General features: G+C 34.5%; 1 protein-coding gene across 6 annotated transcripts in view; it reads right to left on the minus strand.

Annotated features, from left to right (window-relative positions):
* The window catches only part of DCAF6 (DDB1 and CUL4 associated factor 6), a 184,518-nt gene that overhangs the window by 35,753 nt on the left and 130,669 nt on the right, over positions 1 to 18,096 (minus strand). For all 6 annotated transcript variants that reach the window (XM_052636548.1, XM_052636547.1, XM_052636546.1 and 3 more), the window contains 4 exons: positions 10,543 to 10,660; positions 5,817 to 5,932; positions 4,415 to 4,498; positions 3,864 to 4,191 (listed from right to left, as the gene is read on the minus strand). In XM_052636548.1, coding sequence (XP_052492508.1) covers positions 3,864 to 4,191; positions 4,415 to 4,498; positions 5,817 to 5,932; positions 10,543 to 10,660 — 646 coding nt within the window. The remainder of the gene's footprint in view (positions 1 to 3,863; positions 4,192 to 4,414; positions 4,499 to 5,816; positions 5,933 to 10,542; positions 10,661 to 18,096) is intronic.

Here is an 18,096-nt window from a genome sequence, read left to right on the forward strand (position 1 = left end):
TGTGTTCCTGCTATAAACAAAGTTAAAGGAGATCTAACGTGGTGATTCACAGATTTGTTTCAAACTTTGATAATCTGTCAACAGAGGAATTTTACCATATACTATAGCTTGGTTTCCTTCTCTAAGACTGATCTGCTATAAAGCAGGGATCAGCAAACTACAGCTCTTTGGCCAAATCTGACCAGCTGCCTATTTTTGTAATGAACCACTAGAGACCAGTGGTTTTTATAAATGATTACATCTTATATGGTTATGTAAGTGCTTACATAACAGCCTCCATTTTGCCTCCTGGCCAGTAAAGCCTAAAATATTTCCTCTTTCGCTTTTTAGGAAAAAGTCTGCTAGCCTCTGCTATAGAGAGTCCCAGTTATATTTAGACTGAGACTAGCTATATTTAATAAGAAGAGATTTTAAAATACCTATGTTAGTCGTTAAGGCTAACATTTTACTTTCTAAGACATTTCCTTCTCATGCTTGATCTCAGCTCAAAAGTGAAAACCTGGGTCATATTTATTTAACCAAGTTATAAGAATACAAATCTTTATTAAAAAAAATTGTAACTTTGTATTGCTAAGAACTGTTTTGATATTTTCATTAAACGTGTCAAAAATGGCTTAGCTACAAACTTTTTAGGTTTCATTTAAAAATTAAATGCGTGGCAAAAAGTTTATGAGATCCACTATGTAATTCTTCATCAAATTAAAGTACAAATCTAAGTATATACTCTTTAACCATTTAAAAATTTTGGGATCATCTCTCTGGCCTAACCAAACTAATCTTGACTGGGTTTCTCAAATGGCAGCAAGAGGGGACATGCGTCCTTTTAATTTGGCATTTCATCCAAGTGAGATGTTTACTTAGACTCTAAGAACCAAATGGTGTGATTTTTACAGCAGAGCTTTGGAATTCTTTATTCCTTTCGAAATAGAAATTCTCAAAAACAAAAATCATACGCTTATTCTTAAGCTGTTGAATGATTCTTTTCATGTTCTTAAGAAGTAAACTTTCTTAAACTTTCTATCTTTAGAACAAAAAAGTCAGCATACTCATTCCTCCAAATTTTGGAAGTAAGATAAATGGCCAGGGATGAAGAGCCCTTAGAAAGGTACAGAAATAAAAAGTATACTTTATATAGATAGTTCAAATTTTAATCAATTTGGTACTCAGGAAGTTAGGAATTACCAAAATTATTTACAGAAAAGTCAGAAGGAAGATCTTACACCATTTGAAACTTTTTTTGGTAAATAGCTAGGAAAGAATAATGCAAATTTTAAAGGAAAACTGATGTAATTATGCAACAGCCACTTTAATCACCTCAGCATTATCTCAGTACGTACAACTTTGTGTGTGTGCGTATACACACTGATATATATAATACTGTATCTAATTTCATGTATTTATTAAAACTGTTTTCTATTTATAAATGGCTTGCGTACTTGTCCTCTTCAACAAATTAATTCTCTCAAAAGGAAGAATTTTATTATCTTTCTATTACTGTTAAGTAAGTTTACTGCTATGTGCTATAGAATAACATACAGGACAAATAACTAAATAATATATAGGACAAAAAAGGCTACATACCTAAACTGACTACATAGAATATTAAATAATAGTTAAAAAGAAAAGCAGGGATGCAAATACAGACCAAGAGGTGGTTTCAAATCTGGATCTAACCATGAGAGCACAAATCTAAGAGTACATGCGTGAAGTGGGGTTGCTTTCAGGCTGTTGAACCTGATCATCTCTCCTCTAAAAGATTCTACTAGTCTAGTTCAGCAAATGGGTTTCTCGGGTCAATGAAGCTATCAGGTGTCAATTCTATGGCATGTCTAAATCTCAGGAGAGTCCCTAAAATATACAAATCATGTAAGTATTACAAAAATGGTAAGTAAATGATAAAGCTCAACAGAAAGATAATATAGTTCCTAGTAAGACATCCAAAGTAAGGACAAGATGCTGCAAGGTGTTCTGCATTCTCTAGGACCATTCTCCCCACAAATCCTCCTTTCTCATTCATGTTATACTACCATGTTAAGAAAAATGTTTTCCTTAGGTCTAGAATATACAAAATCTCTGCTTAGCACCTCAAGTTTCCTCATCTATAATGCAGGCCAGGTAAAAGTGTTATATAATTAGCCTGAATACAAGATGTTAAATAATCACTATTTTTTGCAAGTGTCTAATATTTACCAAAAATATATAATTTCTATTTAAACAAACAGACCTGGTAAGTGACATGGTACATTTTACTAGAAGCGGATACTTAAATTTCATTTTTAATTACGACCTTAGTATCATTTAAGCTATGTAAGTATAGATAAAAAATGAAGGACCTATGTTTGCTTATATAATTTGAAAGCCAAAAATGTACAAGCATAAAATAGTTATAGTCTCTGGCTCTCCATCCTAGGTTTTAAAAACCATCAGTTTAATGTTCAAATTGTGCCATGCTTGCCAACCTTATTTGCATACATCAAGTGGTTAATAATACTCTATGGGACTCCCTCTGAGTATGGAAAGAAATGAAACTAAGTTTTACTTGTCTAAAATAAATACTAAGAATTTGAAGACTAATGTGTGTTAGTTGAAGACAAAATGTTTAAAAGTCACTGCGAAGTAAACACTTTGACCAAATATGACTAAAGGCAGATACTTATCCATCTTTTCATAGTTAAGAAAAGGCAGCTAAACTGAACTTCAAGTTATTATATCAGGAATTTTGCTTGTCCTCTCTAGAGCCATTCTTATTATAATTGCTTTTTAAAGTCTAAGCAGCTACATGGAATGTCTTGGTTATTTAATACACCTATCATTTATTTAGTGCTTTCAAAGTGAGACAAGTCCTTTGACTGATTTTTTTCTGAATTCTGACAACAATTCTAAACAATTATAATCTCATTTTATAGATAAGGAAACCGAGCCTTTAAAAGATACCAAGTAATTTGAATGAGGAAACAGCTAGTAAATGACACTCTTGATCATTATATAACATTGCCACTCTTTAATGGTAAATTAATATTTTCGTTGTATTTTTCACTTGACAGAAATGTCAGAACATTTTATAAATAGCAGTACATTGAGCATAAATACAAGTGATACAATTCTTCATGCCTGTGAAAGCTAAGATTTTAAAGGTAAAATTTGATTCTCTAGAATAGGACAGAACTTACAATGAGATATGATGGCACTAATTATAGAAATAGTTTTAGGAATGTATGAAATGCAACATACTTTAAAGATTTACTTTATCCACTAAAAATTAAAATATATCCTTATGAACACATAAAATCAAAAGTGGAAAAGCTATGAACATGTAAAGCAATTTAATTCTTTACTGCAGTTAAAATATTTGTTACTTGGTATGACTTTTCGTTTCTGAAACTGAGTTACTTAGTAAAAGTCAGAGAAAAACACAGTGTTCTCAAAAAGAGAACTTTATCACACTACCTTAATCCAGGGTTAAGAGAAAAGCAGAAAAATTAAGCGCTAAAAAAACCCCAAACTGATAAAAGGCCAAGCTCTCTATGAGGCAATCTGACAACTAAAGATAAGCCTAACTCGGTAAATGACCTGTTGGTCATCCTCAATATTCCTTCCTCTGACTCTGTAAACTGAAGACCAGGCCTTTGTGCTGAAGATAAACAGCAATTCTTTGTATCTTCTTTATATTCTTTTGCTCAAAGAATGCAATATGTAATATGTGAAATTACTTATAGTTCACAAAATTCTATGAGTTTATATGCCTGAGACACATTTAGAGGAAGTAACTGTCAAAAATGGAGAGATTCTTTTAACTTCAAAGAAAGAAATAAAGCCTTGTGAATTATATTTTTATAGTTCATGTTAATTAAAAATTTACCAACCTATCACCAGGTCCTGCTCGGTACCTTGCACCTGGGATCAGGACCGGGTCGTCGTCACTGTCATCTGTGTCCTGGAGAGCAGAGTCCCTGGTCAACGTCTCCTCATGGGCCGAAGGCCCGATAGCTTCTGTTTGTGACTGAGGCTCAGGATTGCTGGTACTATGTCTGGAAGCACTTGTAGTGCTAGTTTGATCTGAAGTTCCTGGTTCTTTGCCTTTTTCAGACAAAGTGGATTCTTCTGCAACCCCACAAGGGCTATCAAGATTGAAGTCATTCCTTTCTCCTGAGCCAGAATCCAATGACTCAGAAGTAAACTTATCTGCTTGTGCTGTCAGAAAATAAAGTAGTAACAACTGGTCATGTCAGCAACACTACTTACTTAATCTAACTTCAGACATTTTCTAATATAAACCTAATTCCCCTACATGAAGAACAAAATCCCACAATACATCTATTTGGAAGCGGTCTCTAACTCTGGAGAGACTAACACAGAGTACGGCTTCCTGTTTTCCTACATGAAGGGATCACCTACAGAGAACAGAGCGACTCACCTGTGTCTATGTGGCTTTGAGCTGCGCTTTCTGTAGACGCACCTTCCTGCAGTGTCACATCCTCTGACGACTCTTCAGGAGTTTCTGGGAATTAAACCAAATCATCTTTAAATCCTAACTTTTTTTTTTTTTTTTTAAGAAAAATAAACACTAATTTAATTAATATTCTAGGTGTCCTATACATAAGCAGTTCTTAACCCTTTTAGGGTCATAGAAACCTCTGACACTCAGATAAAAACTCCCCAGAGTATAGTGCAAATACTATGTTTGTACCCACAAAACTGTAAAATACCATCAGGAACAGATGTGGGTATTTGCTATTTGTTTATCACTTTTGCCCACTGCCTCTTCCCAAAGTCTATGCATGGACCTTCATGAACTCTATGTGAAGAATCCTGCTTGAGATTATTCCTCCCAACTGACATTCCTCAATTTTGATTTTATTTTCTCCTAAATGTCAAAGAATATAAACTTAAAAACTGAGTATTTTTCTTCCTTTTGTCATATACTTGGTCTAATTTGAACTATCATGAGCAAAGAGTAAAGTTAGCCTCACCATAAATTCTATTCGGCTACTGAAAATATTTATTTCTGGGATTTAATTCCATAGACCTATGAAGGATCAGGTTTTTTTGATCCTAATTGTACATCTGCTTGCTAGATAGTCATCTTATATGTATTTAATTCTTGTTAGCTGTGTTACGCTGAAGTATGTATTCATTTAATGAAAAACAATTCATGACTTCATTTATCAACTATGTACTGAAAATCTACTGTGTTCTAAGGCTGTGAAGTTGCTCAGTCGTGTCCAACTCTTTGCAACCTGATGGACTGTAAGCTATCAGCTCCTCCATCCATAGGATTTTCCAGGCAAGAGTGCTCGAGTGGATTGCCATTTCCTTCTCCAAGGCTGTACTAATCCCTAAATTTCATATGATGATCACATAAAAATATTCCAGGAAAGCGTTCTAAAAACATTCTCCAAATGGCTCTTCTTATATGAAACAGGATTCACTCATAACTTGTTTAGATTTTACTCTTTTTTCTTTCCCTCCATAAACAACCTATATTCTTTGAAAAAAATCAAGATAGATACTCTGGATTTCACTGCTAGGTATAAAAACGGTAATGATAACTCAAACCAACATCTGTATCTAATGTACTGTCAGTATGGTGACCATCTATCCTGGCCCCTGTACCCGCAGAGGGCAACTACACTTCCCTGTGATGCCTCATCTTAAATGCTTAAGGTCCCTATCTTTTGCATTTGCTATTGATTCAACTGCAGTAAGTGGACTATTGATGCAAAAGTTAAAAAACAAAACTGTAGCCCTGATGTATCAGAAAAATAGGTAAACAAACATCCAACATCGGGTTTTGTCAGGACAAAATATCACCTTACTTGCTTCACTCTCTCCTTCTGGTGGCTGCACTGGGCTCTGTGGGGCCAAGGATTCCTCCTGATCCTCAGATTTGCAGTGGCTCCCATTTCCTCTGGAACTTGAGGCAGTACTGCTCCTACAATCAAGACAAGCTATGTCACCAAGAAGTTAATATATGTCAACTTTTAGGATAATTTTTGTAATTTACAACTAGAGAAGCTGATCAAAAAAATTCAGACTGTAATATTTTACAACTAGAGAAGCTGACTAAAAAAAATCAGGATACAAATAAAACACAAGGTTTACATTAGCAGTACTTGTGAAACATCACTTAAAAAAAAATCAAGGTGATTATTCCAATCCACTTTTAATATTAAAGAGAGATTTAAAAATATAAATTCTTCACTGACTGATGCTCCTACGATCTGGTATATATTTTTACAAGTCTCTCTATTGAATTTTAACTTAATTACATAATCTCTGTTCTTGTCCTCACTACAGATGTTTCAACATATTAAAATTCCTACTGATTTTACAAACTTTGATGATACACCCTTTTAGACTTTGTTGTTCTAGGCTACTTTTAAATTGCTACTTGAAAAGAGGCCTGGAAGTTTCTTTGGTCTTTGAATTGCCCTTTGTAGATCACTGCCAGTTCTAGACTGCTGTTCAAATATGGCAAGTGATCGACACCATAGTTTTGTAGAAGGAGAGAATGATGTTTTCTATTTTAATTTTAATACCTACCTGATGATAACCATAATTCTGTTAGAATTTCTGGCTAGAGAAGAACACCATACCAAGTTAAATAAATAATTTTCAATGAACATTCTGTGACAAATCATGACATATGTGTAAAAAGGGAATTGAGTGGGAAAGAAAATAGAAGAAAATGTATAACAATCTTATTAAGGTTAAAATTAAATTCAGAAAAATGGAACAATTTCTTAAATTTAGTAAAGATGTGAACAAGAAAAAACTGAACGGCTACAACAACTTAAAAAACGTTAATCATAGACAAATAGCAGTGACTCAATAAACAATGCAAATTATCATGGAATGTTTGTCAAAATTTTACAAAAGCTTTTTTTGGCTAATTATGGAAGTTAATTTAATTTTTTTAATGGCATCCATATATATTTTTAAGAAAAATGCATATCTACATGGGTATATACACAGAGGAAAAGATCAGAAAGAATATTTATCAGAAAAATATCAGAAAGATGACACCAATGTTAACTGTCATCTCAGTTGGGTTACTGTTAATTTTTTTTTCAACTTTTCTTTAGATTCTTATTTCTTTTGCAATGAACGTGTATTTCTTTTCAACCAAAAAGTTGAGTATAGCAATTCTGATAAAGATAAGCCAATGTGATATATAAATATTTTTTTTCCCCCGTTGAGAAAGCTATGATCCAGGCTTAAAGAGAATGCTCAGTGTAGACGTTATGATAGGGCACTGATGTAAGAAGACAGAGCCATTAGTGGAAAAGACAAATAATCCAGTAAATACATTCAGCATGTGTGAATATGGTAGTTTAAAATCACAGATAAATGACTAACTAGATCGTTCAATAAAAGTTACTGGGAAAAAGGAAAAGCCATGTGGAAGAATTGAGCTATAAGCCCTACATCATACTTTATGGTAAAATAAACTATAAAAAGATTAAACATATTTTTGATATAAAAGCACAGAACTATAAAAGGAAATCAAGAAGAAATCTTCCCCTAATTCTGAGAAGGACAAGGAGCATTAATTAGCTCACAGGCTGAAACCATAAAGTGAAACTACCGTAAGCAAACTTAAAGACAAACAATAAACTGGGGAAAATATCTCCAACAAATGAAGACAAATGATATTACCCTCACTTAATTCTATACAGCTCTTATAAGTCAGTAAGAAAAACATAAACACCACAGTAAAAAACTGGGCCAAGGATTTAAAAGGCAATTTATAAAAGATGACAATTGTAGCTAACAATATTTAAAGCTTATCATGGGCCAGTCAATGAGCTAAGTTAGCGCTGTGTACTTTTTTGGCATGGTCTCATTAAATCTTCCCAATAAACCCTGAGGAAGGTTGTATTAAATATTCCCATTTTCAGACGAAAAAACTAGTATTTACAGAGGTCCAACAGCTAGTCAGGTTCAGAGTCCCAACTATTTGTCTGTGTACTCTATTGCCTTCCTGTCATCAAAGAAACTAAAATAAAAGCAAGACATCATACTGGCATAGATGAAAAAGAATGCATTTTTTAAATCTTTTTTATAATGAATACAGAATATTTTTATAACCAGAAAAAAAGGCTACCTACTTTTTTGATAAAGAAATAAGAAACTAGTGAGTAAGAGAATATAATTCATGGTTAGTTTTCAAAGAAGAAAAAGTACCATTCAAAAGAAGAGTGGGACTAAAGATGTTTGGTTAAAATATGCTCAGATGAGATTCTTGATAAGAAATCAGTCCCTTCTGTACAGAAACATGAGAAAAGACTTAAGAATAAATACGATAATCTTTTGTGGTCTTAAATTATATACTAAGAAAAAGAGCCATGGATATCATAATTTTTAAAAGCTGAGGTCCAACAGTAGAGATCATAAAGAAACTCTATTGGCCATGCCTTCAAATATACACCTAGAATCCAATCTCTCTTTACTGCCTCCACTGCCCCCATCCTGGTCCAAGACACCACCTCAGCCTAGCATGCTGCAGTCCCTGGGGTCTCAAAGAGCCAGATACAACTAAGCGACTGAACACCACCTCTCACCCTGCTTACTGCCAAAGCCTTCTAACTGGTCTTTCGGTTTCTGCCGAAGGCCTATTCTCTACACAGCAGCCAGAGATATCCTTCCTCCTTTTAAGACCCTCCTCACTTCCCTGACTGGCCTTATCTGTTACTACTCTCTCCTTTGGTCACTCCACTCTAGCTACACTGTTTTGCTTTGTTTTCTTTTTCAGATCTTTGAACATACTAAGACTGCTCCTACTTCAGTGCCATTGTACTGGCTTTCTCTCTGCATAGGATGCTCTTCCCCCAGATATGCATAGCTCACTCCTCCTTACCCTTTAAACTGCCCAAATGTCATCTTCTCAACGATGCCTACGCTTTCCTGGGGTTTTCCAATCAGCTTTACCTGGTCTATTTTCTTCCAAAGCACTTAATACCATTTAATAGGCTTTTGTTATACAATTCATTATTTATTATGTTTATTGTCTGCCTCCCATACCTAAAGAGTAAGCTCAAATAGGGCAGGGAATTTTTTTTGTCTATTTTTTTCATCAGTGTATTCCCAAAGTCTAGAGCAGTCTCTGAAACACAGAAGGTATTCAATAATAATAATATATGAAAATCCTATTTAATCAAAGATTTTAATATAAAGAAACACACAGAAACACAAATGGAAACCTGTGAATTAGAACAAATATTATAATATACCAACATATAATTAATTATATATTAATAAACAATATATAACTATATTATATATCATTTATATACAACATATTATATATTATACTAACATATAATATATAATAACATACAATTTAATATATCAATTATCTGGAATAATTAATATATTGGTTATTAAATGATTAACATAACCACCATATATTAATCACATATAATTATATTAATATATAATTAATTGTGTTAAGAAAGATTACATTGCCTACATGTTAATTTATATAATAACAGAAATAAACTTAAATACAGTATTTTGGATGCTGTCTCTCATGATAAAGGCAATGAGACAATGGCAAAGAATTTAGGAAGTTCACATAGCTCATTTTTTAAATATCATATTTAACTAGATTAATGAGTAATAAAAATAATCAGAAATGCCATCAAAAAGAATCTATACAACCACTGAAGTTCAAACTCACTAGTAATAAACTAAATAAAAATTACTGAAAAATCAAATACATAAGTTACAAATAAATGAATATACTGATATTGAATACTGGCCTGGAGACAGCAAAACATGTACTTTCATATGCTGTTGGGAGAAATGTAATGACAGATGATCCTTTTGAAAATAATTTTTCAATATCTTTTAATCTAGATACAGTTTTATTTCTGGAAAAAGTACCCCAAATCAATCACCTTAAAAGTAGAAAAAAGCTTGTAAACAAAGATATTCATAGTCTTATTTGGTAAAAATAAGTAACTTCACCCTAACTAAAAGGAAATGGATAAGTAAAACTATGGTATGTCCTTTTGATGGATTCTATTAGCTGACAAGATAATATTTGCGAAAACTAAGTAGTAATATGGGAATATTTATTATAAAGTTAACTCTAAGTGTAGGGGAGAATTAAATATATTCAGTATCATTAAAATAATGTCAAACCAAAAATATATATGTATATATACATAAACATACATCTTTTACATTGGACCAAGCCTGCAAAAAGCTCCAAAATGTTAGGCTTCTTAATTTTTGCACTATTAGTATACTGGTGACTGATCATCTTCTGCATTTTCTATCAGAAAAATATCCCAGGACCAGCAATATCAGTATCACCTGGGAATTTTTTAGAAATGCAAATTCTCTGACTCCACCTCAAACTCTGAGAGTGGGGTCTAGTAATCTGTGTTTTAAGAAGCTCTCCAAGTGATCCTGAAGCATGCTAAAGTTTGAGAACCAATACATTATTGCAAAACAAAGATGAACTGTTAAAAATAACATCTAACACAATCCTACAGAGTGGCTAAGAACACCGGCACGAAAGCAGCAACTTACCATTCATCTGTAAAGTTCAGTTTTATTGTGCTTGCAGTTGTTCCTTCTGTGCTGTAGTGCAAACTTAAAACTGGTTCACCTGTCCCTGGTTTGGGGCTCAGCTTTTCATTATTGTTATCTGAAAATTGTGTTTAAAACATTTGAAAAAAGTCTCTGAAATCAATAAAAAGATGACATTTCCTAAAATTTCTAAAACTTAAATTAGGCTGTCCTTGTCATAACTCTTTCTCACATCTGTTATGGTTCTCACTTAAAGTTCAAAAGCAAGTGTTATAGAAATACTCTATATTTCAAAGTGGCATTGAATCAAATTCTAGCTTTGAAACATGACTCCCTTTGATTCAGATGAAAATCACACACATTTGAGAACCATATTTAGTTGTTAGGGAATCAAAGAACATTAACATGAAATGACATACTTTATAAACTGGTATTTTTATTTAATGGAATTCTCAGGACTTTTTTTCTTCAGTTGCTAGAGCATTAAGAATAATTATCATTGGCTCCTTCAGAAATTCTGAGAAGATGCAAGGGCTCCAAAAGAAGCTGTTTAGTAAAAAATTTTGCTGCGATTAACTGCTGTCAAATTCTTTCTGTTCTTTCAAATTCATAGACTCACAATCTAGGGAGGGATTACAGCCTGTACTCTATTGGGAAGGAGGGGGGAGAAAAATTTAGTTATTTTCTAAAACTCTGTTACAAGATCATAGCTTTTGATATACTCCATTCTCCCCTTCCTGACTAATCCTGAAAGAAATTTGTTTTCTAAATTATGGGGAGGCAACTCCATCTTGAGTCCATAGCTAATACTCATAATACATGTCTATCTCAACATATAAAATCTTTATAAAATGGTAAATAAAAATTAAGAAACTCAGAAATCAATACAAATCATTTTAAAGCCACCTGTTCCCTCCTCTCCAAAAGGAGTACTCAGATATTCAAAGACAAATTTGAACAGGGCTTTACAAATTTTTCATTTTATGATGAATAACAGCTTGGGGGGACATCAAAATGTATAGAGAATAAAAACTGCTATATAACCAAACATGTAATATTTCTGCCAGTTCCTTGCAGAAAGAAAACTCATCTGTAACATAATTATTTTTTGGATACTATTTCAAGGACTTGATACAGTACCTGATGGTACTAAAAAGCAGCTTTCTGTCATGAAAACCGTATCAACCTAAGCAGTAACAACTTGATGAAATCAAAATTACTCAAGATTTTCGGTTACTGGGCCCACTTTTTATTGCAATAAGGAACGTTTATCTTTCTGCATTCCTTTGAACACGCTAGAGCATTTACTAAAAGAGAACCTGACAGAAACTCTGCTCTAGCTTTTATCCTGTGAGAGGACAATTAACAAGACTTAAGAATACAGAACAGTAGCAGAAAGGAAAAAGGATTGCTCTCCAAGAGAGGAGAAGCCAAGCTGATAAAATTCAGGAGTATCCATTCTTACATCTTCACTTCCAACTCACGTGACATCCTCTCCTATAATATTAATTGCTTTTTGAAAGTAAAAGTTTTAATCAGTTATAAAGCTGGCCTACCAAACGGTATTCATTCTGTTTCTGTACTACTTCTGTTGACTATGTTCTTGATATAAACAGTTGCTGAGAAAAAAAAAATTAACCATCCATTACAACTTTCAAAGATATGATAATTCAGTGTTTTAGAGGAGGTATTTTACCAAATGGCTCTCTTATAAAATGACCAAATTAACCTATCTTGAGCTTATGTGAAATTATCAAGAACAGGGCTTTTTTTCGGTCCACATCATGAGGCCTGCAGGATCTTAGTTCCCTGACCAGGGACTCAACTTGCACCCTTGGCAGTGAAAGCCAGAGTCCTAAGCACTGGACCCCCAGGGATTTCCAAATGGCACGTCTAACGCATCTGTCCCGCCCTTGCCAGCCTTTGACATATGCGCTGTCAGTCACTTGTCCACACACAGCCTTCCCTTACTCTTTAGTTATGTTGCTGAAATTTCTGTTCCACTAATGCCACAACCACAGTCATTCTTAAGATATGGAATTGGTGATGACAGCCAAAAAGCTGAATGATAAGATTAAGAGGTTAGTTAAGAGGTAGAGTTGGGGCTATTTTTTTCATTATCTCTCAAACATTTTATAAACTGCCTTGCTATTATTTTCCTTTTAAAGTAAAGAAGAAATGGAGACGGGGGGAAGCACGTGTGAGAGAACTGTAGGAAGATTTAACATGACAACACTGTAAATTCAACTATGCTACAATACAAAATTTTTTTAAAAAAGCCATTTACTGATTCATGTTGATGTTTGGTAGAAACCAATGCAATACCATAAAGAAATTATCCTTCAATTAAAAAAAGTTTTAAAAAAGAAGCCATTTAAATGCTTTATCAAAACTTCCTTTTTGAGTAAAATTAGAGGCAGCTATGGAGCCTGGTAGGCTGCAGTCCATGGGGTTGCTAAGAGTTGGAGCCTGGTAGGCTGCAGTCCACGGGGTCGCTAAGAGTCGGACACGACTGAGCAACTTCACTTTCACTTTTCACTTTCATGCATTGAAGGACATGGCAACCCACTCCAGTATTCTTGCCTGGAGAATCCCAGGGATGGAGGAGCCTGGTGGGCTGCCGTCTATGGGGTTGCACAGAGTCGGACACAACTGAAGCGACTTAGCAGTATAGATATTTGGATGCTATGACTAAAGGAATATAGTAGACAACGAGCTAGCTGTTGAGAGGTCAAAAGGGTGTAGAAAATATCTACCAACCTCCAAGACCACCTCCAACCTCCAAAAGCAAGAAGTATCCTTAAGATGATCAGTGGGAATTAATACTTTCTTCCGAGGTTACCAACCCACTCCAGCATTCTTGCCTGGAGAATCCCATGGACAGAGGAGCCTGGTAGGCTACAGTCCACAGGGCCGCAAAGAGTCGGACACGACTGAGTGACTTCACTTTCACTTTACCTCTTACCAAGTTATTATTTAATCTCTCTGGAATATAACCCACACATTATAAAAATACATGCAAAGCACAGCAGTACTCATTTAATTTACAAAATGACTACAGTTGACAGATTTTGTTCATTTAAACTGTCAATGAAGTCATCAGCCTGGAGTAAAATGGGCCCATCATTGTATCTCTGTTAGTTACAAATATTTCAGACCACCCCCTGCCCCCATCTAGTTCTCTCTTTGTAGCGTTAAATATAAATAACATCTCAGGCAGAAACACTGCACAACACAGAACCTGGTTTCTTCAACTGAAGCAATGATGCAAGTATATATCTGAAATTTAAACATTTATTTCCTAGCCTTGTTCATTCTAATCTTCCTAATTTAATACTCCTCTTCTTGATGTATACAACCTATCAGATTGAAATGTAGATAAATTAATAAACAAAGTTTCTAATAAAGTGCACATTTTAAGCTAAAAAGGTCTATAAAAATCTAAAGAACCAAGAAATTAATTTTATTATTACCTTATTTGAAAAAATACTTGTAAACATTTTAATTTTCAATAACTTTGCTGTCTGTTAGAATCTGGATCAGCAAATACATCTTAAAAACTGCATTATTTGCATGCTTACTTAGAAATATATTACTGAAATTAAAAAGTAGAGATTTTAATCTAGGAGGAGTCTTGGCGTTGAGAACTTAATCAAATCCAATGACTACATAGAACGCACCATCATAAAAATAACTAAATTTTGTTGAACATTACTATGTCCCAGGGTATGTATAACCTTTGTAGCACATACTTTTATCCCCATTTTATAGATGATGAAACTGATAATAATGTGGTAGATTCTTTTTCTCTAAGTTTCTTTCTACATGAAGTTCTTACTTACTATACTATCTTGGAAAAAATTTGAATACTAAGTAGAAAATAAGATTCCTCAACACATTTTAATTAAGAAATATCAACTGTCGGTATTATTTCTCAGAAATGATATATAAATCAACAACTTTGACAAAGTTCTGGTAATGCAAACTGTCACATTGGCATCAGACTACTGAAAAACTACCCTGTATCTTTTCCAGGGCACTAAGAGATTAAACTGTCAATAAAATTGTGGTGCACTCAGCACAAGGACAGTGTGAGGGGAAAAAACCACTTTAAATTTGTTCAACCCTGTTAAGGCGGCCATACATATTGCTTTGAGTTCAACTATTAAGAACAACAGATGATGTTAGTAGCTTAGAGTTATCTCTATCCAGGCAAAGTACCACCCATTCAAACATATGCTTCAGAAGCACAGTCATAACAACATAAAAATCAAGACAATGTACTGTAAAAGACTTCATTCTTTGGAGTTAGAAGTGAATAGTCAGTAACGTGAGATTCTAGAAAGCAAATTTAAAATAAAAGATCCTTTCCAGAAAGAGCCCTTTGCAGATTAATGCACTGGCTCAGAAAAAAAAATTATAGAATGGGCTGGAATATAATTTGAAAGGAACTTCTTTGACCTTTACTTAATTAGGTAGCTTCCAAGCCTTTCACAGTCATAACCACAAATAAACTTTTGTTGTTGTTGTTTAATATACGTTTTCAAATCATTCAGTCTGTGCATTTTGACTATAAACATTTGTGGCTCTAAAAAAAAACATGCTCAAAGTAGATAACAAAATATTCTATCTTGGTAACTAGGTTTGTATATCATCTAAATATTGTTTGGTCTTTTAGCCAGGATGTCCCTGGAGACCTATCCTATGTATAAATTTAAACAAAGTTATCAAAATTATGATAATTAAGTAGAATATTGCCACAATAATTAGTTCAGAACCACTATGCCCAACATTTTCTCTGCTGCTAGGTCACTATTCTAACTGTACAATCACCCATTAATCATGTATAGTAGATAAGTTGTGGATCATGTAGAAATAATCTATTCCTTGCCTCAGGGATTTTCTATTACACAAAGAACTTGCCAATATTTTCCCTTTTGTTATGCCCAATGTTTAAAATAAAAATCAATTTACAAGGAAACAAAATGTATGATGAAATCCTCTGAAAAAAATATTGATACATCAATAATTAAGCTCAACTTTCTCCACAAATTTTACACCCCCAACTTGCTTGACATACATAGAAAGGGCAAACATCTCAAGTATAATTTCTAGGCTAAGGTAAAATTTCCATTTTTATATGTCAGGAACCTATAACTTTTCTGCATAACACAAGACTACTGGATATCCAAATCTTCAATCATTTGTATAAGGAAGCATATTCTGATTCAAAGTGGAGAAACTGTTTCTAGGAGTAGATTCTAAACAGAGAACTCCTATCTACCACATAGATGACTGTGAGGCAAGGCTCTCATTTTGAAACTCAACATTCTCACTAGTGTAATCTGACTTTATACAGAAATGAACTATTTTATGAAAGCCAAAAACAAAGTACAACTTTATCACTCATATTTTACTAGGAAATCTCTCCTATATAATCTTTTGGAAGTAATAGTCTATAGAGTCAAATCTTACTTCTGGCAATCAAAATCCACCTGTATATCAGTAACGATCATTTTAATCCAATATACTTTTTTCATGACATAACACAAAAAAGTGAATTAAACTTAAAACATGGGGTTGGGATACATATAGAATCAGACTGTGCCTGGTTCCATTTTCCCTCTGATATTTAAAATTTATGGATTGAAATACAGTTGTCATTCCATCTATGTGACATAGCCTTTCTTTCCCTGTACTCCAGAACTGTTAAGTCTTATACCCCTCTGTTCATAAAAGTCTTCTATTCCTATTTCACTTACAGTTTTGAGGGAGAACAGATAGTAAGAAAATAAGCAAAAATGCATACCCCATGTGGCACATAAACCCTACCAAAATTCTCATCCAGTGTTTTTCTTTTCATGACTCTTTCTTAAGCTACATTCTATTTTTTTTTAAAATCCAATCTGTCTGTCCCTCTGATTGATCAGATTACTTAGCATGGTAAAATGTGACTTCCAGATGAAAATGAACAGATTAGAAGAACTCTCTCTATAACCACTTTCCCCTCCAGCTACCATTCTCCTTGCTTATTGAACTTTTCTTACTTCTCATCTCTACTTTTTCTCCTAAATCTGCCCTCTATCAATCCAGTGAAACTGCTCTCACTAATGAGACTGACCACCTCTGAATTTACTAATCTAGTGGGAGAATTTTTAGAACTCTTCTGTGTCTGCTACACAAGAGAGCAGACAACTCTCATTTGAAAATTCTCTTCTCCTGGCCTCATGCTCTGTAATACCTTCCCTATTACCTCTCGGTGTGGTTGTCGCTTCTCCATCCCCTTTATCAGCTCTCCTCTAGCAAAACATTTAATTCTAGAATTTTTTCTGATTATTTTTTCAGATGTTTTAGACTTCTCAGGTTTTACTTTCTTCCTAGATGACTTCACCTACTTCCATTTATCATCTACATGCATAATATTCTCTGATTCACTTCTCCAGCTCTGCCACCTTTTTTAAACTCCATAACCTACAATCAATTGCCCAACAGATTTTTCTACTTTGATGCCTCACAGAGATTAGTCAAATTCAGTTCAGTTCAGTTGCTCAGTCGTGTCCAACTCTTTGCAACCCCATGAATCGCAGCACGCCAGGCCTCCCTGTCCATCACCAACTCCCGGAGTTCACTCAAACTTACATCCATCGAGTCGGTGATGCCATCCAGCCATCTCATCCTCTGTTGTCCCCTTTTCCTCCTGCCCCCAATCTCTCCCAGCATCAGAGTCTTTTCCAATGAGTCAACTCTTCGCATGAGGTGGCCAAAGTACTGGAGCTTCAGCTTTAGCATCATTCCTTCCAAAGAACACCCAGGGCTGATCTCCTTTAGAATGGACTGATTGGATCTCCTTGCAGTCCAAGGGACTCTCAAGAGTGTTCTCCAACACCACAGTTCAAAAGCATCAATTCTTCAGCGCTCAGCTTTCTTCACAGTCCAACTCTCACATCCATACATGACCACTGGAAAAACCATAGCCTTGACTAGATGGACCTTTGTTGGAAAAGTAATGTCTCTGCTTTTCAGTATGCCATCTAGGTTGGTCATAACTTTCCTTCCAAGGAGCAAGCGTCTTTTAATTTCATGGCTGCAATCACCATCTGCAGTGATTTTGGAGCCCCCAAAAATAAAGTCTGACACTGTTTCCCCATGTATTTGCCATGAAGTGATGGGGCCAGATGCCATGATCTTCGTTTTCTGAATGTTGAGCTTTAAGCCAACTTTTTCACTCTCCTCTTTCGCTTTCATCAAGAGGCTTTTTAGTTCCTCTTCACTTTCTGCCATAAGGGTGGTGTCATCTGCATATCTGAGGTTATTGATATTTCTCCCGGCAATCTTGATTCTAGCTTGTGCTTCTTCCAGCCCAAGGTTTCTCATGATGTCCTCTGCATAAAAGTTAAATAAGCAGGGTGACAATATACAGCCTTGACGCACTCCTTTTCCTATTTGGAACCAGTCTGTTGTTCCATGTCCAGTGCTAACTGTTGCTTCCTGACCTGCATACAGGTTTCTCAAGAGGCAGGTCAGGTGGTCTGGTATTCCTGAAGCATATTCAAA

The sequence above is a fragment of the Budorcas taxicolor genome, chromosome 3 (assembly GCF_023091745.1).
Source record: "Budorcas taxicolor isolate Tak-1 chromosome 3, Takin1.1, whole genome shotgun sequence".
In the NCBI taxonomy this organism is placed as follows: Eukaryota; Metazoa; Chordata; class Mammalia; order Artiodactyla; family Bovidae; genus Budorcas; species Budorcas taxicolor.